The sequence below is a fragment of the Acanthaster planci genome, linkage group LG09 (genome assembly GCF_054643075.1).
Source record: "Acanthaster planci isolate LZ-2023a linkage group LG09, COTS_SCS, whole genome shotgun sequence".
Lineage (NCBI taxonomy): Eukaryota > Metazoa > Echinodermata > Asteroidea > Valvatida > Acanthasteridae > Acanthaster > Acanthaster planci.
Window position 1 is genome coordinate 10,885,821 of NC_141785.1, and position 23,781 is coordinate 10,909,601.

General features: G+C 40.1%; 1 protein-coding gene across 3 annotated transcripts in view; it reads left to right on the forward strand.

Moving 5' to 3' along the window:
• Nucleotides 1-1,374: 1,374 nt before the first annotated feature.
• Nucleotides 1,375-23,781, forward strand: part of LOC110982012 (mitochondrial sodium/calcium exchanger protein-like) — a 28,217-nt gene continuing 5,810 nt past the window's right edge. Inside the window, exons 1-15 of one of the 3 annotated variants that reach the window (XM_087141146.1) lie at nucleotides 1,375-1,851; nucleotides 3,907-4,059; nucleotides 4,924-4,976; nucleotides 11,727-11,784; nucleotides 12,858-12,969; nucleotides 14,425-14,592; nucleotides 14,985-15,101; nucleotides 17,171-17,284; nucleotides 18,881-19,042; nucleotides 20,120-20,304; nucleotides 20,513-20,645; nucleotides 21,224-21,345; nucleotides 21,864-21,941; nucleotides 22,650-22,725; nucleotides 23,379-23,459. In XM_087141146.1, coding sequence (XP_086997272.1) covers nucleotides 1,654-1,851; nucleotides 3,907-4,059; nucleotides 4,924-4,976; nucleotides 11,727-11,784; nucleotides 12,858-12,969; nucleotides 14,425-14,592; nucleotides 14,985-15,101; nucleotides 17,171-17,284; nucleotides 18,881-19,042; nucleotides 20,120-20,304; nucleotides 20,513-20,645; nucleotides 21,224-21,345; nucleotides 21,864-21,941; nucleotides 22,650-22,725; nucleotides 23,379-23,459 — 1,810 coding nt within the window. In that variant the 5' untranslated portion in view covers nucleotides 1,375-1,653. Of the gene's footprint in view, nucleotides 1,852-3,906; nucleotides 4,060-4,923; nucleotides 4,977-11,726; nucleotides 11,785-12,857; nucleotides 12,970-14,424; nucleotides 14,593-14,984; nucleotides 15,102-17,161; nucleotides 17,285-18,880; nucleotides 19,043-20,119; nucleotides 20,305-20,512; nucleotides 20,646-21,223; nucleotides 21,346-21,863; nucleotides 21,942-22,649; nucleotides 22,726-23,378; nucleotides 23,460-23,781 lie in introns of all 3 variants that reach the window. The other 2 variants (XM_022240126.2, XM_022240127.2) reach the window with 2 other exon arrangements.

The window sequence follows — 23,781 nt, forward strand, 5'->3', positions numbered from 1 at the left end:
CATTTACAACAATTTCCGTACGATCTTTGGTCCTGATCAAGGGCTGATCCTGAGGTAAGGGTCGAGAATCCTGTGAAGGGTTAAAGTCACCTAGTCTAGCGTGACTATGCCTAAGTCCGAGTGGTGCGTGTGTCGTTGAAGGGCTCAGTAGGTTGAGGGGCTAATTGGTGGTGCGGTATAGTTCCTGATAGGAGATTGCGGTCGATGTGTAACGGCGGATTGCTACCTCGTGACCTGAGTTGCGTGTAGTGCAGCCCTGACAATAAGCCCCGTATAATCGCTTAAGTCCCTGATTCGGCACTGGATGCCCACAGTTAATTATGGAATTCCGTATCTGCCGTCGTCCGTCGCCTTTTGCTTTTTGTCGTGTTTCAATTCTGCCATTTTTTGCTGCTCTGGGCGAAGTCCGGTCACATATAATCACAGTCTCCCGTCAATAGCGCCCTCTGCTGGTATATTGGTTGAGTGTTGATGAATAAACGAGCCGCTTATTAATTGTTGTACACTGCATATAAGTCATGTCTGTCCAGGCTAAGTTTATTTCAAGTCAGGTCTGTCCGGGTTACGTCATTAAGTTTCTACCAATCAGATTAGCCATCATCTCGACGAAGACCAACTTTCTTGGGGGACGGTTTACTTCGGTACCAACGGACTCGGAGGGGTGCAGTGTCACAATCTGATACAAGCCAATTATCACTACCTCCTCACCTAACCACAATTTTTAACAAATCAGTTTGTGTTTTGGGGCTGATGAAGAGTTCATTTTCCACTCTGGAACAAAATCGGAAAATCGTCAAAAATAAAATTTCCTTTGAACTTTACAGAGGCTGAAAACATTATAAAATTGATATTTTTAAATCAGAATGGGATTTTGGTGAACTTTTTAAAGCTGAGGAAGGGCACTAGATATAGAGGCAAAAATGATCAGTGTGCCACGTTATTGGCCCCGCCATGTTGGGGTTGAAGGGCCAACTTGATGTAAAAAAGGAAAAGCAAGCTTGTTTAGCGTTCCCACCATCTTTCTTTTTTAGGGCCGCATGGATTTATTTTATATTTACCACAAAAAGCGAAAATACCTCCCATAATACTAGTCAATAATAGCCACGAAAAAAATCTGGGAGTTGGTTATACATGTATGTATAAATTAAAAAAGTTATTAAATCAATTTGCCGTCGCTTCATTGTGTATGATTAGGGTGTCATCGTAGGATTCACGTGCTTGAGTCGTGAATGATATTAACTAGTAGGCCAGAAGCAATTTACTGCTTTATTGGCTTTGTAGCAAATCAAATCGCGCTCAGAGTAGACATGTCCCTTGACGATCTTACGCGTGATTAAATGAGCAAGTGCCAGGGGCGCACTTTTTGATTCTTCATGAAGGATCACCACCTGCATATTATGATGTAGTAGTTTACATAGGCCAGCTGATTGAGTTTAACCACATTAACGGTGCCGCTGATCAGTCTGGTTAGTTTTAGACTGGACGTACTGGAGCAAGGATCTTCATAAATAAATGCAAAAAATTCTACGGAAAAGTGTCAAAAATAGTTGTAGCGTCAATGACTATTCGTATGTGTGTGGAAACGAAGTTAGTGAATAGTTCAATAGGCCCTACCACCGGGCGGACTGTTGGCCAGGCAGTCGTGCTATCGCTATGCTTTCCGTGACCGTGGGATTCCTCGGTGTGTTCGCCGGTGTGCTGTGTCCTTTGCTCGGCGTGTCACCCGTCAGCAGTTCGCTTGTTGTGGATGGCGGCTTCGCGGACAAACAGAGTCAAGGGTCTATCAACGTAAACTTTGAGCAATATTCAGTTGCTCAGAACACCACTTTTACTCATCTGGGATTGCAAAAGGTAAATTATATGCCCTAAATAAAAATAGTGAATGTTCTCTTCTTGCCCCATGAATAGGAAAAGTGAAGCCCACCTGTAACTTAATTCAGGACCTCTGATTGACGAGAAGAAGGTCCTAGAGAAGAATTCCATGTTTTAGACATTACGATTTTTTTCCTGTAGTGGTATAGGCCTGTATCAGCAATCAGAATAGACTAAAATTTAATTACAATGAATACACAAAAGGTTTTACTCTAGCCTATCCAGAGGAAGAAAGAAATGTCCTCTATACATGTGTAAACGTGACATTGAGGCCTACATCGTGTAGTTCAAGCAACTAGGACTTTAGACCATGGATGAGCCTGTTTGTTTCACGCGAATCCAAATCGTGATCAATGATCTGTCATTGGTTCACTGGCACCAGAACCCGCCTAATGGATAGCGGAAACTAGCCCTGGGATCTTTGATTGCTATCCAGATCTGTGAGAGACAAACACGCTCTTTGTTTCACACGGATCAGGATCATGATCGGTGATCACCTAATGGATGGTGTGAACCAGTGAACCAGCACAAGGATCACTGATTGAAATCCAGACACATGTGAACATGCTGCTCATTTCTTTTGATATGTACATTTTATTAGTGAACCATTCACCATCACTGGAATCTTCAGTTGTTCTCCCTGAACTATAAGGCTCTACTTACTGTTCAGGGAGTGTTGCAATGGGGGCATTAGACAGTTTCAGGACTGTTTTTTTTGGGGGGGGGTTGAAGTTTGGGAATTTTGATTTTGGTTTGAGCTCCAATGTACATGTATTTTGAGTGGAATCGGTTAATGATACACAATGCCTATGGAAGATTTTAGGTCTCTGCTATCGCCGACTATGTCCAAATATTAAAAGAGGCAATTCATAGAGTCTTAGTATGAAACATTGCTTAGAAAATGCTTAGAATATTTCAGACCAGTTGCATACAGTTTGTTCACAGGGTGCCAAGTGATGACTGTAACTACATACATGTACATGTACATGTAGGAAAAATTAAAAAAAGAACTTTTCAAGGTTTTCAGTGGAACTGTTTCAATTGAAAAATAACTCATGAATAATTTAACAATAAAATGAACATTTAATTTTTCTAGATTCAGTTTTGGGATTGCTCTTCATTGTTTACATCATGTGAGATCACTCTCCACCCTGCAATGGTGTACTTTTGGTGTAGTTCTGGTGTAGTTCTGGTGTAGGCTTCTGGTGTACACCAGAGGTACATGTACATGCACATATGTACACCAGCCTCTGCAGTGGTATAGTTCTGGTGTACCCTTGCCTGGATTAAAGCACACTCTGGTGTACTTGTGATGCGTTCCAATTTCCAAACATTTAAATTAGCACCAGAGATGCACCACTGCTTTATTTCTGGTGTAGTGTAGCATGGTGTACTTCTTGTGTTCTTATTCCAAAACTTTAAATTGGCACCAGAGACACACCACTGGTGTATTTCTGGTATACACCAGAGAGGTACATGTATCAGAACTGCACCAGAGGATGTGGTGTACACCACAATTACTGTAGGTGAGGGTAGTCAAAAATAATTTTGAATTTAGTGCCCAATACTGGAGGAAGGAAGACAGTTTTTTAAGCACGTTTGATTACTTCCTCTGTACTTATTTGTGCAAGTTTGACTGGGTTCAATTTGGCACTCATATGACATCTCGCGCTTACTCGGGCCTAGCCAAATAACCCACTTGCTTAATCAGCTGGCAAAGTATCCTGGCTCATAGTCCAAAGCGAAAATGTGGCTGCTTAGCCAAACATTGTGAAGGAAAGTTGACACCGTCTTAAGCGATTCAGAAGAAAACTTACATGTAGTAGCAATCTGGCTTGGATCAAAAAGGCAACAAATGTGTTTGGAATGTTTCTCTTTTCAATTTAATTTTGTAAATTTAGTCAGTGTACGTGTCCCTTCTTGACTTTGTTGGGGCACTTCAAGTAACCTGAAATTGTTCATTACCAGTAACTGGACATGCTCATCAGTGGGAAAACTTTCAGAATTGGTGGTTTGTGTGTTCGTTATTTGCAGTGCATAGATTACCACTCACTGAATGCGTCGGAGCAGTGTTCTTTCATCAGAGCTACCAATGACTGCAGGATTGATGATGGATTCATCAACTACTTGGAGGTGGCATACTGTGTCTTCCCAGTGCGGCTGATACCTCTCACTCTCATCCTTTTGGTAATTATGATATCTGTGATTGGGTCAAATCGCTTTTTTTTTTCATTCATGGAAAATTGTAACCTCTACCCTTCTTTGTAGTTTAACATTCTTTTAAAAAACTGCTTTGAGTGTATTGCACAAGTTCAACAAAGTACATCTATATGAAAATGGTTGAATGCACTTCAAATGGTGGCATCATGCATCTGGCCATCATTTGTGGAAAATGGACAAACCACTTACATACATGCTCGCCTCCACAATAAGTTTCCTGAGTTGTTTTATGAGACCGGTTAAAATGCATGGATCACAGGGGGCCTTGTGTGTCTCAGGCAAGCGCGCATCAATCTTTAGAGACTAGTGAATGATTTGGTGTGATTGTAGTCCATACATGATACCTGATTAACTTTGAAAAAATGTGCTACATGTACTTTCAGAACTCCACTATCATATGAGATAGCCCCATGATATGTGTAGGTACCGGATCTGTTGAAGAAAACGATAGGAGTATTGTTCAGGGACACAGCTGCTACTGCCTGGGCCCAAGTTCTGTTGATTTGGCAAACTGCAGTGAAACTGTTACTATCACACCTCTCTGTGCTTACAGTCCTCGGACGGATATATCTCACATTAACCACCCAAAGCACCTAATCCTCATGGCATGTGTACAAAATGTATGCATGTGCAATGGTCATAATTCTTTGCTGGCCTGTGAAATGCTGTTGTTGTTTGTGCAGCATAAACTGCTTCAAAAGACAGAAAAATTCTTCAATTGTGGTAAGGGCTACCCAGAGCCATGCTACTTGGCCCTGGATGTGAGCTATGGTTTGGAATGCACTGTAACCACACACAAGTCATAGTAGCCTTTTCACTTCCTGCCCTCAGTTTATCTGGCTGATTTTCCTGTTTGTCGCCCTGGGAGTCACCGCGGAAGATTTGTGAGTATCCCTTGGCAGTCGGCCCTCGTAATTTAGAGGTCCCAGTACACTTGCAATAATATCCTCTGCATGTAGAGTCATATTCATGGAGCTGTGTTACTCGGACCTTTACTTAAAGTCAAGTTACTGTCGTAGCCAAAAGTGCCATATGATGTGAATTAGCTGTGCCAGAGCTGTAGAGATCAACACCAGCTTCAGATTTTGAAAACCAAATGGCTGTTAATTATGTGTACAGTAGAACGTGCAGTTGTTGTATACCAAAAATACTAGCATACACCTGCCAGTTTGTTTCCAACAACGGTGATACTCATGCTGCAACTTTCTATGACACAGCTCTGAGCTGTACATGTATGTAACCCTAAATTCTTACACGTGGGTCATAAATTTGGAGGGAATTCCCTGAAGAGGGAATCCATCACTGTTTAGGAAACTCCTGGATTCACACTTCAAATGAGCCTGTTTGGTATTTCCAAAAGCCAAGGTCTTTCGGGAACAAAGCGTTCATGTACATGTGAGTCAGTGTATGCTTTGCTGATGGGACAGGCTATCACGCACACGCGTACACATAGCTGTTCCCGAATAGCCTCCTATTGGGCATCTGCAAATTGAATAGCAAAGTGCCTCATACCGGTATTCCAAGGGAGTATGCACGCAAGACAGTACATGTAACAGACTGTCTGCCCACTCCAATTGATGACTTTAAAACTGCCCATTACATATCAACTAAGTTTTCAAAGTGAAAGTCACATATTTTTTTTTCTCAAACTGATATATGTGGTACCATATTTGTCTATGTTTTGATATAAAACCTTCTCTAGCCATTATTAAAGATTTTGTAAAATGGGGAGCTTGGGAGAAATTACAATTTTTGAGCCAGCAAAACTACTTGACCTGAAGTCTTGCCTGTCTTCAAGATGGATGGATGGGGGTTGTTGTAGATGACACAATGCTGGTGCTACAATGTACATACATTCCTTATCTTGCCAAATCAAACAACTCCATTTACCTTCATGTACATGTAACAGAAACAATCTGAAATAATCTTAGAGGGCAGGGGATGTTTTTCCTTATCTTGCCAAATCCAAAAACCACCTTCATACATGTACAGGTAGCAGATTTGAAAAAATCATTCTGTGCTTGGAATTGTGAAACTGCAGTCCCGATACATGTATACAGTGCCCTGGTACATGGACATGTGTTGTATGCATGTTATGCACTGGTACATATACCATACCGGTACTCTGAATGTACATGTACATGCACATGCTGTGTGGTATGTACCTCCAGTACATGTAGTACAGTATATGACTGACCTTGGTCAGGATGTTTGATTCCTTTAGGTATTATCATAGAGCTACAAACCCATCGTAGGTCTATGGTATTATGATGAGGGCTGACTAGACCTGTAAATGATCACATGACCTTGTGAAAGGGCTCATCTTTTATATTCCTGAGTTTGACCAAACAAGTGCATGGTACTCCGTACATGTACAACGCTCAAGGAGATTGATGCTTTGTATAAGTTTGAAAGTGCTATATGCGTGGATTTAAATAACAAAGCTCCTAATGTTAAAGGTGATGGCCTCAAAGGCAGGGGTCTGAATAACTTGATACGTGCATGTGATGGCAAAGTTCTGCAGAAAATGATTCATTCTCATATGGTACTTCTTTATTGTGAGTTGTGTCTAAGAAATGGGCTCAGAAGTGAGTTAAACAAATGTCAAACAGATAATGGGAGGTTTTCAGTAAATACCGTGGAAGTGAATCTCTTTTGTGAATCGTGTGGTTCTGAGAAAGACTGGTTGTTTGTACTAGACCTGTAAATGATCACATGACCTTGTGAAAGGGCTCATCTTTTATATTCCTGAGTTTGACCAAACAAGTGCATGGTACTCGGTACATGTACAAAGCCCAAGGAGATTGATGCTTTATATAAGTTTGAAAGTGCTATATGCATGGATTTAAATAACAAAGCTCCTAATGTTAAAGGTGATGGCCACAAAGGCAGGGGTCTGAATAACTTGATACGTGCATGTGATGGCAAAGTTCTGCAGAAAATGATTCATTCTCATATGGTACTTCTTTATTGTGAGTTGTGTCTGAGAAATGGGCTCAGAAGTGTGAAAGTTGGAGTTAAACAAATGTCAAACAGGCAATAGGAGGTTTTCAGTAAATACCGTGGAAGTGAATCTCTTTTGTGAATCATGTGGTTCTGAGAAAGACTGGTTGTTTGTACTCGACCTTTCAAGTGGTGTTACAGTCTGTTATCAGGAAAACAGAGCACTTTGTTGGGAACAGTAAAAACATATCTACCGGTAGTTCTTCTCAGAACCACACAACTCAGAAAGGCTGTATCAGCCTCTGTGGTGCAACGGCATACAGCACCTTCCATAATTTGTTCATGTCCACCTTGCGAACCTACAACTCTCACCAAAAGTTGGAGATGATTGTTTAAAAAGGATCTCAGAGAAGCTTTTGTTCTTATATAAGTTGAAGGGGGTGTGGGAGCAGTGGCATGGCTAAGGGAGGGGGAAGCACACCACCCTCCACGAAAAATAGTCACTCGCCCACTTGATGTGATCACGATTACATGTATGTACATGTCCACCATCCAGTCAGCCCTGACCCCACTTTAGCGTGAAGTCCCTGTTCAATTCTTCCAGATAAAAACATGAAATTTTCATTGTGACTAGTGTTTTTTCCAGCATTTTTAAGGATTTTTGTGCCGGTCGGTGGGCTGTTTCATCAAGCTTAGTACCGGATGGCAGAATGTTATGGTGGAGATCCCTGACCAGCACCGACTGGCATAGCTACATGTACTACACTGCTTAGCAGCACCCTGAAGTAGACCGATTGCGCAGGTCTGCTATGTCACGTGACCTACAGTGGCTATCAAATTTCAGCAGACATGGCATCTTCCCATAGTAAAGTGTCCTAAGTGTCGTTACCTTCCTCCCCCCAAAAAGCAACAGTCAGTTCGGTACTCATGCCACTGATGTGCCAAGTGCTATCCTGAAAACCAGCTTTGTTTTTGGCAAACAATACTTACAACACACTCTGCTGTGCGGGACACCATGTTTTTTGATGTCTGATACCCACTGTACGTGGAAGTCATGTGGCTTAAGTTTCACAGTCGGTCTATTGGACCCTGCACCTGGTCATCTACATGTACATGTACCTGTACCTTACATGTATATTTACATACATGTACATCTCAGATTCTTTAAATGAAATCCCATCGGCATGAAAGTCTTTTTCCAGTCCCTTCATTGAATCTATTAATCAACACTTGGACACAGTCTGGTTGTCCTCATGGTGAACTGGCTTTAACTGAGGTCATTATGTAACCTAATGTATTATATCCATATGGTCACACTCAGGAGCTCTCATGAGCGTGCAGAATTTGAGCAAATGAAGAATTACAATTGGAATGCATATACTGTACATGTATCGGTTAGTAAGCTATAGGGCTTCCCGTATCCCTGAAAAAAAGAATATTCCAGCTGTTGAACTTTTTGCAAAGTTTAGCTTTACCTGTAATCTCAGTCAAATGAGTCAGATGACAGGGCTAGCCTTGCACGTGAGTCATGTGAGTCAACTCAAGAGCCACTTGAACAAATTTGACAGCATTATTGTGTTCATTTGTGAATGCCACAGTAGGGTACTGTAAATATAGGGTTGCATCATGCATTGCCAGACAAATTAGCCAGAGGTATGCCTTTCCAAGAGTGTTACCATGATTCTTTGGGGGGAGGGTTTTCAGTGTCATTTATCAATGTCACTGATGTCAAGTTCCGGGGTGCTGCATACATGTAGTGTGTAGTGCCGTGTACAAAATGTATGAATGATATTCAGGCGAGTACTGCCACTGACAAAATTGATTGGAGAATCTGACCCCCTTCAACTTTTTCTCCAATATCGTTGCAGTTCCTTTTTGTTTGTATGAGCCTTACGTACTTTTCAACTATCATCTTGTCAATTTGACACTAGTTTAATGAATCCCTGACATGCTGTTCCCGTTCCATGGTCAAGTTTCCAAGTCCTCAGGGTTAGCCAAGATTCTGTCCTTTTGCCATTACCCAAGTGCTCAATGCACACAAGCCAACATGATCATTAACTTCAAATAACGATGACATCAAGAGGCTGTGTTATATTGAAATAAATCTCCATACATGTATTTTTACTAAGAATTAGAGTTTTTGCATTCATGCTAAATTTCAAGTCTGGCGTGTGACAGCAGAGTTCTTGAGGGGCAGAATCCAACCTCTATCGACTGCCAAATGGTCTAAAATAACCCTGCACTTTGAGGGTCAAGGCGAAGGATGCCAAAAAATTTCTCAGATCCCACATTCATACACATGTATGCCATTGGCTAAATACAAGCATAACAAGCATGAAAGCGATAATAAACAGGAACTTTGGATGCCAAAATCATGCAGTGGTAAATATTCCAAAAACTAAATCCTCATGTACATGTAAATGTGCATGATCATGCACAGAAAGCAGTCTACTTTAACCTTGAATGAGCTGAAGTGCAACCCCAATCGGCGAAAAGAATGACAGGTGGTTACAAGTGGGTTCTTGCATGCGCCCTGCGTGTACACAGAGACCATACAAGCTGGAGTAAATCAGTTACGCATACTCAAACGCGCATACTTCCACGCCTCATCCTGCTCATGGTGCGTCTATGCTGTGAGTACCAAAAAAAGTGCCCTCTTTTATTCTGCTTGGAAGGGATTGGTTTTGCGGTCGTCTGAATTTTTTCCACTGAAATTTCTTTACATGGACACGATAGTACATGTGTACAAATCCATTTAGGACAGTCAGTGAGCTGTTTGTTTACCTCCACACTGGGTCCCCAGTTACATGTAGTTTCTTTCAATTTCAGAAATGGAACGTTAATTGTAAATTTTATAAGGGAAACTCAAAGCCTAGTTACATGTACGTGTACATGTTTTTGAATAATTCTGTACTACAGACTTCAAGCCCACAGAACAGTTTTGAATAAAGTTTTTCATACGCATTGCTGATGTGAAACTGTTCCTCATACCGATATTTCAACTTGGCAAGGTCCACCAATCATGTCACGTGCTTCCTGTTGACTTGTTACCCTATTTTCAGGGCTGTTGGTGAGACAGATTTCTACGAGGAACATTTTCGGAAAGTGTGAAATTAGAAATGAAAGAACACAGTGTCTGTTGTTTAGAAGTGGTGCAACAAGGTTCAGTGGACTAACATATTTACAGTATGTATTTATGCACGTAACTTGCTGTTTTATTTTTTTAACCAGTTTACACTTAGCTGCAGACTAAATTGGCTTAGAAAAGGAAAAAAAATCCTGCCTACATGTAGCTACCCGGTCTCCAGATGCCATGTTATAGGAAGCGGAACTAACTTTTTGGACAAAATTAGGAAAAAAGTGGGACATCCCACTCCAAAAATTTCCTGTGCCATCAAATAATGTTGCACTGCATGCAAAGCTTGTGTTTTGTGGCTATTTTAAATGTTTGCTCACTGCATTACACAGTTAGAACTGTCACAGGTTTGATGACGAACAGATATGCATTAATAAGGCTCTCCCAGAACTGTGTATGGTACATGTACCTTACCTGATCAGTCAAGCTGTACAGCGTACATGTAGTTGCTGTTACTAAACTTTTTAATGGATTAAAGAAGATGTTTGTTTACATTTCCTTGTTTTGAATCTTTGTCTGAGGTATATATCCTCTTGTGAAGCAAAACTGCTTGTGAGTTCTATATTTGGTCATGAGCCAGGAACTGAGGAAAGGGAACACGAAAGAAATATAACCTGGAGTTTTGGTTTGGAAAAAAAAGCTTTTTCATGAACTTAGTGCAAATTCTGTGCAAAATTGTTGAAAAGTGCTTTCCAGTGAAGATACTCTAAACTATAATGTGATTGGGGAGCCAACAAATGACCTCATCAGCCCACGGAGCACAGCTAGAGATTGCAAGTTTTGATTTTCACAGAAGGAAGAATCCGCATCACTTGGGGAAAGTACCAGAAAATCCTGACGGGAAATACTAAAAAAAGAATGTCACAGGGAAGTGGAAACGATTGATTTCAATTTCCCTCAGTGTTAGTGTTTCTGTATGGACTGGTACATGTACATGATTAATTGAATTTGGGAATTTTGTGTTGGATATCCCTATTCTCTAAAGAGCAAACTCATTTTCCATCAGAGAGACATATCCTATTTAAATGTGCGTGTATTCCAAACTTAGTGAAACAGGGTACTTCCTCTCTCTGTGAAATTTAATTGTTCCTAAACTTCCCCATTGGTAAGATTCACAGAGTAACTTGAATGTAACTTTATTAAGGAATTTGATGTGTGTGAACTATAAGTTCAGAATTAAAGTTACTGTAATCACTAAGCCACTTCTTTGGAATCGCTCATTTGAACTTGCATAAAATTTCTTCCAAGGTTTCCAAGTGGGGAGGACAGAGCAGTAACCAGAATGTACATGTAACTCAGAAGTCTTAAACCAGTTCAAAAATCCTGCTAGAGGCTAACGTGAACACATGCCTCATTAGAAGCCAGTGGGTAGTGGCTATTGGTGCACAGCCATTTTCTATAGTCCCGAATGCAGAGTGTAACTGTTAAGGCACAGCCGGTAATGTCGGATGGAGCCCTTCGTTGTACCCAAAGCACCATACATTGTCATTTTCCTTTTTCCCCCCAATTTCAAAAATAGTTATGTGCATTATTTGTGGTTATTGTTTCCCTGCAGTTTCTGCCCATCTCTGACAGCCATCTCCAAGTCACTTAAGCTCAACCAGAGTGTAGCAATATCCTTTTTGGCCATTCAACTTTTAGTGTACAAGTTGTAACTATTACTTTTTGTAATATGGGCAATTCACAATACATTGCGCCACCAAGAGGTTGCAACAGAGAGGCCATTCTTAAAGGCCTTGCCATGTTTTGCATTTAATTGCATATCGAGGAGACAACGTGGGGAAATTCTTAATAGATTTGGACATTCAGTGCAATGGAAAGAAGAACGGATTAATTACAACTGCCACTGGATATTTTCTTAAGAATATTTTCCTTGACAAGCAATACATGTAATTGAAGTTTTCCACATAAGTGAGCCAGGAAGTAGGGCGCTGCTCTTTTTTTACGTCATTGTCGTGTTTTTCCTACATTTGGCTGCTAAAACTATGGCTGCCTGTCAAAAAAACAAAAGAATAATTCACAAAGTGTCCAAAATCCCATGCAGCTGCCAAAATACCAGATAATCATACATGTACATGTACTGCGAAGTAATTTTTAATGAAAATATAACCCACTTTAAAATTAATGGGACAAATATACATGTACTGTTTGAACGAATTTGAGGTAAAATAAAAAAACAACCAAAGGGCCATTTTTCTGCAAACTTTGGTCACGCACACAAATTGTAGGCAAAATGAGAGTGGTCTATAGAATTTATCGACTGTTTCCAACAATGCATTGTGGAAAAGGACCCTAGCAACATCTTGGTGGTGTGCTGTACTGTGAATTGACCATTTTAGGACAGACTTTAATATCACTTCTGGAAATTTACAATGCACCAGTACCCGGTTTGGTTTGTTTGCTTATATTTGTATTAGGTTTACTATTGATTGTATAATTTATCACAGATCTACATTTACTTCATTGGTTGGGTAACAGATTTAGTTCTTGATAATTTAATTACTGATTAATTGAGCAATCAAGTAATTTGTTGGTTTTTTCATTGTTATATTAGTCAATAGAGTGGCAATTGGTTCTTGCCTGAGCAAAAGCAGTTATTATTAAGTGGCACAAATCTGATTATTACAGTTTTGTTGATAACCTGTTGTCTGTGATCAAAATTGTCTCTTTAACCTGTTTGTCTCACGGTGTAACATTTCTTGCGTTTGGCAATGGAGCACCAGACATTTTCAGTGCCATAGCGGCCATCACCAATGCCAAGGATGGTAATGCTGGCTTGGCCATCGGAGCTTTGTTCGGTAGGTCCTCATTTCTCCTCCAACTTTTGCCATTTCTCACTTCTCCCTCAGAATTATTTGAATAAAACCACTGTCTACCAATTTTGAAATTGGATTCAGCCATTGAGGAATGAATTGATTGGTTTGAGTTTTTGTTACTTCATTTCCTCCTTATTAATCATGCAAAGATTATTAAACAACTCTGATGAATATCACCAACCACCGTTTTTCACAGATGTTCTACGTTCTAACTAAAATACTTGATTCTTACAATTACTTCCAATCACATGCGTATCTGTAGGTCATGTTTTATAGCTAAGATCAATGCATACTATTTATAAGATAGATGTAAAAAGTGTTGTTTGCTAACATGAGTATCCAAACTAGCATGTCATATACAGCTGTATACATGTGGTACAGTGTTTACATTTGTGATGAGTGTGGGCCATAATACTGGTAGGCCAATTGCAGGCACTCACATCCCACAAGTCAAGGTCTATGTACACAACTGTTTGTTGATTCATCTGCTGTCCCATGTTTCACATAATGTACACTTCCTGTAATTCCAATAGCTTTGAACAGCAGTGCAGGCCTGACCGGGAGGGCCCAGTGTGTTGGGTGTCATTAGCAAGTGACACTTTGGGGACAAAGTTGAATTTGAGTCAGCAGGCGAAAGCTACCTACATGTAAATGCACCTGTTGAAAGTATTCTGTCACCATTTTCTGAAAAGCAGGAGAGTTAAGCAAAATTTGATTTGCATGTACCGGTATTTCATGCATGTATCTAAACCTGGTAATCTGCAAAAGAGCTCACATATTGGTACATGAACATGTTTATGATTTACTTCCACTTAACCCTAACCAGCTAAACCCAACAAGGTTATGCAGGATTTCAATGGTCCCTAGGGGGTTAGGGTTAATGCAAAGCGTACACAAAGTGTTGTGCATAAAAGGCCATATATGTACCTTGTTCTCTTAATCTCCCTTCATTATTTTCAACACATGTGCCTGTACATGTGTGCACATTGTGTCACATAAAACCATCAAACTAGAAGGCTTTGACTTCACTATTAAAACCATCCCAATAAAAGGAATTGTAGTTATTAAGTGAAAAAAAAAACACTTTTATTTTTTCGCAGTGTAATTCAACAGGAAGTTAGGTACCCATAATTTCTCACCCATTGAATGAACGTTTTTATCATGATTCCACACTTTGTTGCACATAAAAACCAAGAGCTTGAAGCTTCTTCATTGTATGATAATGCAAAGTGGAATAAGATCCTTGAAAAAAATACACCAAAAAAAAAAAAAAAAAGCTCTAAGACGAGTTTTCGGGGTTCTGAGTCCCATGTACCTGCACATGTAGCACCCTGGCAACATTACAGGTAAGAGCGGGCTAACAAATAATAATAATGAACTCTTAAGCTCTTGCTCTGTACATCTTCAAGCATCTTTTAATACTTTATTTAATTACAGGAGCCGGTGTTTTTGTGACCACTGTGGTTGCCGGGTCTGTTTCCATTGCCCAGCCTTTTGAGCTGGCCAAGAGACCTTTTTTGCGGGATACCATTTTCTACGTTGGCGCCGCTTTCTGGACGTTTTATATTCTGTACACCGGGAAAATATGGACGGCAGAGGCCGTGGGTGAGGTCAAGAGATGTTTTCAGTGCGCTGAACTTACTGCCAAATTCTATACTTGTAATTCGACATGTGCATATGATATTTACATGTACCATTGCTGGGCAAATATTATCTGAATTGCTGCAGGCACAGTGTCAATTAAATCATTTTTGCATTTCCATTCATGTCGCAGTTATTTCGATGCATGTTCGTGCTTACGAGCAACGTACAAGTGGGGCCAACACATGTCTGAAATGATAGTTAGCATGAGGACGAATTCATTATGGGGGCAAACTTTTGGACGCTGTCCAGGATATTCATGAGTTTTACGGAGCTGACGTTTTGGGGCAAGAAATGCCTCATAATTGAAGTCCTTCAGTTTTAATTGACAACCAGTCGTTCTTTTTTTTCATCAGGATTTATACTTCTTTATGTCGGCTACGTTTTCTTTGTTCTGATTGGCCGGAGGTTGTACCAGTCAAAGATCAAGCCAGTGCGAATGAGACCCACTGTGACGAGTGGAACGACCGAAGGTGATGGCATTAGTGCAAACTATGTCAAACATTTGAATATTTTATCAAACATCAAATATTGGAATAATTGTTTTGTGGTTTCCAATATTTCTGAGGAAGCATGCACCCAAACAAAAATTTGGAGAAATTCATTTTTTGGTGGTGTTCAATTTATATTCTAAAATTTTATTTCAAATTGTTTACTGGCTTCATTGGCATTCCTTGGACAGGCCCAACAATTGGGCCAAACAACTACATGTGCTACTCACTGATCAACCCTGTGTTATTGTGTGAGTCAGCAAGTTGAAAAAGTGCCCCAAAAATATGTCCTATCAATCACTTTTTGCGTTAAAAATGCTGTAACACTAACTGCAATTTGTATATGTTTTCCTGTCCACAATTGCTGATTTTGGCAGCTGTTTTGGTATTTGCCCCGTTAACATTGGTAAGTTCCGTTAAAAATCCTGGGCACATTGGAATTGGCTGTCACCAAATGCCTGAATATTCAATCAAACAGAAGGTCATTTATTCAAAACTGAAATGATTCAAATCGACTCAACCCTAATGCCGATTCATGACTAAGAAATATGAAGAAATTAATGAAATTTGTTGTGTTCACACCCCACAAGCTACCGGTATTCAAAGGCATCGTGAACAAGTCGTGTAGTACATCTTTTTTGTCCATGAAAATACTGAAAAACATTTCAGGCATTTCTACACGTTTACGTCATGCTCCACACCATACATTTACATGTAACTTGTCAAAGCCCGCTCCCATGACACATGTACATGTACTTGTCTTTGTTTTCTTGATTATGTTACACCTTTTTGAAGCACTGCATTTTCATACATACATCTTGTACATGTACATGTAAGTGTGACCATGCTCCTCTCAGACCAGATTGTCTTGAAATAGAGACATCGTACTAGGGGTTAAGGGGCCCAAACCATGTCATTAATTTGGGTCTAATATCTGGGAATGCACCTTCGTGTTTCATTTGTTTAAACCTTATTTTTGCTTTTCATTCTCCTTTTTTTGAGGGCACCAGGTAATTTTTCATTTGTATCTGAAATTTGTAGTTGACATATTTCTGAGTTAAAAAAGGGCGGTGTAAATTTCAAGCGGTAACCTTACTGTGACAGTCATTTCCACTCTAGTTTCCAAGAAACTTTGAATACTTGCTGTTCTGATAACTTTTTTTCATCAGCCATCATTTTTTCAGTGCACAACAGTAGGCTAGTGAGCAAAGTTTCTCTCACATATTTTAGACAAGCCAATTTTGAGTAACTTAAGCAGTGTCTTCCCGGAATGACATTAAAGCAACAGTACCCTCATTTGTCAGGAAAAAATTGGGTGAATTGTAACTTTGGAATAAAGTTGATCTTTCCAATAAGATTAACTAATTAGGGATGTTACATGAAAATAGTTTCCATACATTTAGAGTGAAACTTTGCACACATTGTATTTCCACGTAACACTCACATCACAGGCTCCTTATTAGTCCCAATACCATGATCCGCATCAAGGTCAATTTGTATGCGATAGCAAACACTAATGCAGTTTTGTAAACGTCCAATCAAATTTGAAATTGCTGAGCATATTTCAACTCAAGCAAAGTTTGCCGCAACATTTTGCAGCATCAAATTCACTCCGCTTTCACATTCGTCTGAAGTGCGAGCCTGTAAATTTGCTTCTCAAATCTGGAGAATACCCAGATCATTCTCATGCCATCATCTACATCAAGCGGTTGTTATACTGACCGTGTTCTCACTCCTGAGCTGATTTAGAAATTCCCCAAATTGGCTTACCCCAGAGGTCACCATGATATCACGTCTGCAAAAAGTCTTGGAAGTTCAGGTCTACAATATTCATTCATATCAGTTCAGACTTAGCAACTTTCTTTGAGCAGTGTGGAAATTAATCTTCTAAGGAAGGTACATATAAGGCTGACATATTCATGGTTCGGTATTTTGGGGGGAATCAATAAACTTTTTACAATGTTTTATCTGTGTAATAACATGTTTCCTCTGCAAACAGTTTTTTAATTCGTTTGTTGCCTTATGTGACCTCATGTTTGCAGATTTCTCAGACAGTGAAAGTTTTGTCCCTGGTGCAGTTGATACAGACAGGCGCAGTTACGGACCTATGCTGCGATACGTCAGTGAAACCTACAGCCCAGGTGGAAATGTACCTGTTCCACACGGTAAACACTGGGTATAATATAATTGCAATTTTAATTTTGATAGATTCGGAGTAGTGGTGTCCATTGAGGGGTAGGATGAGAAACGGGTACCCTGTAAAACATGGGTGTACCCAAGTATCCATAAAAGAAAGCCGACTCCTAAATTAAAACAGGAAGTATGCACACATGAAAAGGTTCTTTCACATTACCACTGCTGTCTTCCCAAACTAGTCATCAACAGCATTTGAGCAAACAAGTAAAAAACTGTTTGAACATCAGGTTTTCATTTAAACAATCAAACAAAAATACTCTCAAAAACTTTCTCTTTCTTGGGCTGAAAAATAAAAATGTAATTATGTAAAGTCTGTTGGAGGCACTCACCAACCCCATAATCTGGAAGCTCTTCCTAACGTCAATAATAAGCCTATTGCAAGATGAATTTGAATAATATCTAGTACTCTGAGTTATCTTAAATTGCATAATTTGAATTCCCCAGACTAAAGACACTGTTGCTATACCTCATGATCTGGGGCAAGCTTTTGCATAATGACCACCATGTCTGGAATGGACTGGTCCCTTTGTGCCGTTTTATCCACTGAAAACTGTACTGGTGCAAGGCGTCTCTTATCTTGCCCCAAATCACAAGGTACATGTATAGCAACAGTGTCTTCAGTATGGAGAATTCCAGTTGTTATGTTCACTTGAATTTGTGTACCAGATTTTACTCAAATTTAACTCACAAAAGGTACTCGGGTACACGTATGGTTTTTATGAACACCCCTCTGTGGGAGGGGGCAGGAAGAAAGTTGTGGGACTGTGGCATGTCCCTGAGGAAGGGTCCTGTGGATTGGGGAGACAGCCCCTCTACATGATACATGTGCCTGTTGTGTCCCTTCGTCCTTATATCCCTCTCAGAATCCAGAAATCCACAGGAGTAAAGCACTTCACACGATTGTTCTGTTGACCTTGTCTGGTCCAGTTGCCCTCGATGGATGCATGGTCGTTTCTGGTTCATTCTATGCCTGTAGTGAAACATCTGGGCAGGATTTAGATCCCTAGTTTCACAAGTTGTATGTATTGTGTAGTCTTATTATTGGGGTCTATAGTATGGAGGGTATGTACAGGATAATTGTCCCAGTCCTGAAAAAATCTGACTTCACTTGATCATACAAAAAAGTCACCTTTTTAGTCAAAGATCGTATAGTACCGCATAGTGGCACAAAATGGAGAACTTCACCGTGAATACATGTAAAACGTTGTAATCGCATAGGCGCCATTGCAGCAAGCGATACGCCTGTGCAATGCACATTAATGCATTGGTTCAGGCGCTGCGGCAAGCACATACACCTGGTGCGCCTGCACCTGAGCATTACCATGAACCATCACCATGAACCATTACCATGGTCTTTATAAGACCATCACAAGACCATCGCAATGTCCATTCTAAATGTCAGTCACATGCCAATCAAATGGATTGCAATAAAAGCATTCCATTGTCATTTTCACCTTGTTATTTCTCTTGTGACTGGTCTTTCAGCAATGACACTGATGTGGGATAAGTCATTCGACTGCTAGGGTTTTGTTAAACCTTTTTGGTTTGTTCTGTTTTTTTCTCAGCCATTGCTGAGGCTCTGCGAGACACGGAACAGGTAGTGGCTGCATCATTGCTTGCTGGGCACGGAACATCAGTGAACGGACTACCACACAGTAAAGATGGTCCACCGACCAGCAGTCAAAATGGCCTGCCTGACCTGAACAGACCATTCCTCCCTAATACAGGTAAACAGTGGTGCCGGAGAAAGGGGACTTGGAAAAAACATTGTTACATGAATTTCCGTATCAATATGTGTGGCATTATTATTGGATGATTACACTGGAATTTTAATTCATGAAACAAAAGGCATAGGATGGATTGGCACATATCAAAATACATGTATGTTGCACCAACATGTTTGTCTATTGGATATTAAACCAGTGTTTGTTAGGTTGCCACTTTGTAATTTAAAATTTTTAAATTTCAATTACAATTTGTCAATAGGTGTAAAAATTACTTCAATATTTAAAAATTGTAATTTCATTAGCACACTCTGAAAATTTGGTCGCAAAATAAACCTGTTGCAGCTGACAGAGTGAATATGCTGAGTGTGTTTTTAAGTTTCATTCAGATCAGACCGTTTAGCCATTCGTATTGCTTGACAGCCCATTTAATCACTTGGCTGGCCTTCAACAGTTGATAAAGGCCAGCCTGGCTGATCTTGAAAACGTTTCTGGTGTCACATGCAATTTAGACCGTAGTGAAATCTGGTCCCTTTTCCCTCCTTTTGGTTGAAGGTTCACAGTCTTCACTTATGTTTGTGCAATTCTATGGCCATGCACATGTTTGTTCTCTTATGATTGTAAACCTTCAGCTTCAGAGGGGCTTCGGGTATCATGGCTGCATCCGAATCTATTGTCTAGAGCTAGGTCTAGGTCTTCACTCCATTGGAAGTACGCTGAGACCTGCAGACAATAGACCTAGCCGTAGCTCTGGAAACCCGTTTCAGAAATGGCCTAAGATTTATTTTAATATTCATTTTTTCATTTGCTCATTTTATCCGATAAATGGTTTGCATTGCAGAATGCCAACCCTCCTTCTATCTGCCCTGTCAAAACCTTCAATTCTTTTGCTTTCCCCAGAGTTGTCAAAGTGCATTGGATCATAATTTCTGGCAGGATGTTTGGGCAGCCCTTACGCGCTGCCCAGTTCTTACCAATATTGGGAAGGCTAGTTTTTTTTTCATAAAAATCTAACTGAACCTGTTGAAATGGACAAAAAAATTTCACCTAACCTAATCATTGGTGATTTTGTGAGTACAGATGACCCAAGCACGCCATTGTTGGGCGCCCGCACTGACGAAAACACGGCGGACGAGAAACCGGAATTGACACGCATGGCCCGTGTCTGGGAGGATGCCAAAGAATTCCTGCATGGTATCAACCCCATTGACACCGACAACTGGAAGGCCAAGTCCATCTTTGGCAAATTCTACGAGATCTTCAAGGTGAGAATTCCTAAATGTACAGAAGCTGAATTGTTTGACAGCCTCTGGAATATAAGAAGTCATATTTTATATTATATACAATAGGTTATTTAGTATTTTGAATTCTTTCAAATCTACCGTAAAGCCAATTCTTATAATAATAATAAAACTATTAGAACTTTGAACATTCCTAGCATCAGCCTCTTGTTGTACATCTGTCATTCTCTAGTCTCCCATCCAGCTGGTATTGCAGTGTACTGTACCTCTAGTGGATCACACTGAAGACAAACACTGCTGGAACAGACTCTTAAATTGCTTCCAGCTACTGATTGGGCCAGTCTTTTGTGTGGTGGTCACTAAAAGTAAGTAGTCTCTTTTCCAGACGTTTTACTTTACGATTAGCTTATGTGTACACAGTTTAGAGTAAATCAAAGGTTGGTAAAATCCTACTCTGGTCTGTGATTCCTCTTAGTTTGCCAGGTTATGAATATAAATGAGGAATTACAGCTCATTTTCCATATTCATTGCTGTGACCTAGGCTTGGTAAGCTTCCTTCTAAGGGGGGTACTTTTGTATCCCCCAATGGTGTTTCCTTTACTGCTCCTTTGAGAAAGCTCATCTGATTGTCAGTTTCCTGCTGAAGGAATGTTTGCAACATTTATGCTCCTCCCATCTAATTTAAATAATAAATACTGGTTGTTGTACTCTTCTTGCACAATGTCTTCTGCATTCCAGGTATCAGCAGTACCTTAAACTGTGTTGAGGCTCCTCCCAACTCATTTAAATTATGAATATGCACATTGATACTCCCTGTATTCTTCCAGATTTCAGATTCCAACTGATGACTTTTCTTTTTGAGCTCACACTGTTTATACATGCTCCTCCCAGCTCATTTGAATGATGAATTGTCACTTCATCTTGGTAACTTTTCCCGTGCCAGATTTTTCTACAGTGGTGACTGGCAACTTTGTCTTATGGCAACTCATGCTATGTGTGGGCTTCTTATTAGCATTTGCTGTCTTCTTAACATCCAGGTCCGATAAGCCGCCAGTTTACCATTTTGTAAGTCTTTTGCTTCGTGCCTTTGAAATTGAGTACTGACTGCGCCGTTGTTGTTATGTTCAAGGAGCCGCTACTGTTTTCGCAATGGCTAGCTTGAGCAAAACAACAATGATTTCAATGCGCCGCTTGCAAGGACTTTGCCAGTTGGGTGCATGCATGACAAGTTTGTGTCGTGAAAGAGAGTGCAATCTCTTTCCATCATTGACATATTGTTGGTGATATAGTCAGAGCAAGGTTTCACTTTCTCTGAAGCTTCGCGCATTGAAGCTATATACCTGCAAAGTGAGATACGCAGGTGCACCATGGAAATCACCTCTTATGTAGAGAAGTGTTTGCTCTGAAAAGAGCCAATCCAAAGAGAAGCTCCTGTATATGTTCACACCCGCTTCCTTTGTCATGTTTGTGTATCCATATTTTTCTTTAGGACAGCTCAAATATTGTGTCATTTTTGTGTGGTCTCACCTGTTCAACTAAGCATGATATTTTTGTTTTGTTTTGTTTTGTTTTTCTGTCAACAGTTATTTGCATATTTTGGGTTTGGCATATCTGTGCTGTGGATCTATTCGGTTGCAAATGAAATTGTTAATCTATTACAGGTTGGTGTAAATAATTTTCCTTTCTGGGTTTGTACTTTGACCATTGTCCTGTAGTCACTTGAACTGACCCCATTCTGTAAAAATTGCTTGACTGAATTGATTGCGCAATGATTTTCTGCGAGAATGTTGGCTTATAGGTTTTTGTGACTTTTAGTTGCTAGTGAATACCACTGTGATTCTGTGTGTGATGCATTTTGGGGCTTCAGGTCAGGGCAGTAATATGCACCTTGATGTCACGTCACTGACCTCTGGTTTGAGTTCTGGTCAGGCCGAGACAGTTACATGTAGGTAAATCCAGAAATTAGGGGTCCAAAAGTGTGACATTTTGGTGTCCCTGTTACATCTGACCATTGTTATTTGACACGGAAATATCACCGGAATTGATTTCAAACTATTACAATTTGTTTTGCAGGTAATCTGCATTAATTCATCACTCTTGGAAATTGGAAAAATGTGTTCTGACCTCATATGTCAGATGTGACAGGGACACACACACAAAAATGGACCCCTAATATCTGGAAAGACCCGTCTTACTGTTTCGTGAGGTGCCTTGAGATTCTCTGAACTAATCCATGAGAGTGTTTTTGTATTCTTGAAGTTAAGCATTTCTGCATTTTCTTCTGAGCTCAGGCTTCTTAAGATTTTGGGGTTTATACACGTATTTTGTTTGTGAACGAGCGCCCAACAGTTGTTTTTATTTTGATACAGATGTACGGTTTAGTTTTTCAGCTAAGTGATGCCATTCTGGGACTGACGCTATTGGCCTGGGGAAACAGTATAGGAGGTATGTACAATGGCTGGTGTAGAATTTACAGTCACTATGAAGCTGTGAAGTACCCCCAGCCTGAACAAGCCTCAGTGTCTGTCACTCCTAATGAATAAGATTTGTCTGACCTCCTCTGCCAATTTCAAAATCCACCATCTGTATTAAAATTTTCAGTGATAGCATCATAAGGCACCGGTATATTTTGATCATCTCCCTTGCATTTGTTTTCTGATTTCTTTGGGGCATTTTATGATATCACTTCCCTAAATACTGGACATAAAGCTACATGCACTATCCCCACAAAGTGTTCAATATTTAAACTTTGGTAGTTCATTTAGGTAAAAAAAAATGACCGTCGTATCATTAACTGTTCAGTGGAACATGCTCATGCGCAGACCAATTTGTGTGATAATGCAAATTAGAAATACATGTAACCATCAACAAATAATGCTCTCATTGGATTGATGCTTCACCGATATAATCAAGCATGCTTAACGTGCAAGTCAAGTTCTAAACTTCTTTCTTGGGACTGCCAGGATCCGAAAAGGAGAGAGGATTGGAATCCACTCGTGCCTTAGCTGGGAGAAGATCCAAAATCCCTTCTGTGTTTGGGTCGATAGTAATTTGTGCATTCACATTTTTTTCTGACGTTGCTCTGCTTCTCTCCTCAGATTTAGTGTCGGATATTGCAGTAGCCAGACAGGGCTATCCCAGGATGGCTGTCGCTGCATGCTTTGGTGGACCTCTCTTTAGTATCCTTTGATACCAGTCTCCAAATTGTCTCAAAAGTTTTGATAAAGCTTGTCTGTAGTGCCCCTCGCCCAACAGAGAAAGATTAGTTTGCTGATGATGGATTAATGAATCACAGTTAATTTCATATTTTCTTGGTCCATGTTTTTGTGCAGGAATATGTGTGTGTTGAACATTGACCCCATTTCCATGCATTCTCTCAAGAGGATACAAAATAGGGCAGAAGAGCCAGTCATAAAATCAGCAATGAACTTAGTTCTTGGTGAAGTATGACCAGAGATCATATGGTACCATTATTATCTACCAGGAGTAGACCAAATTCAC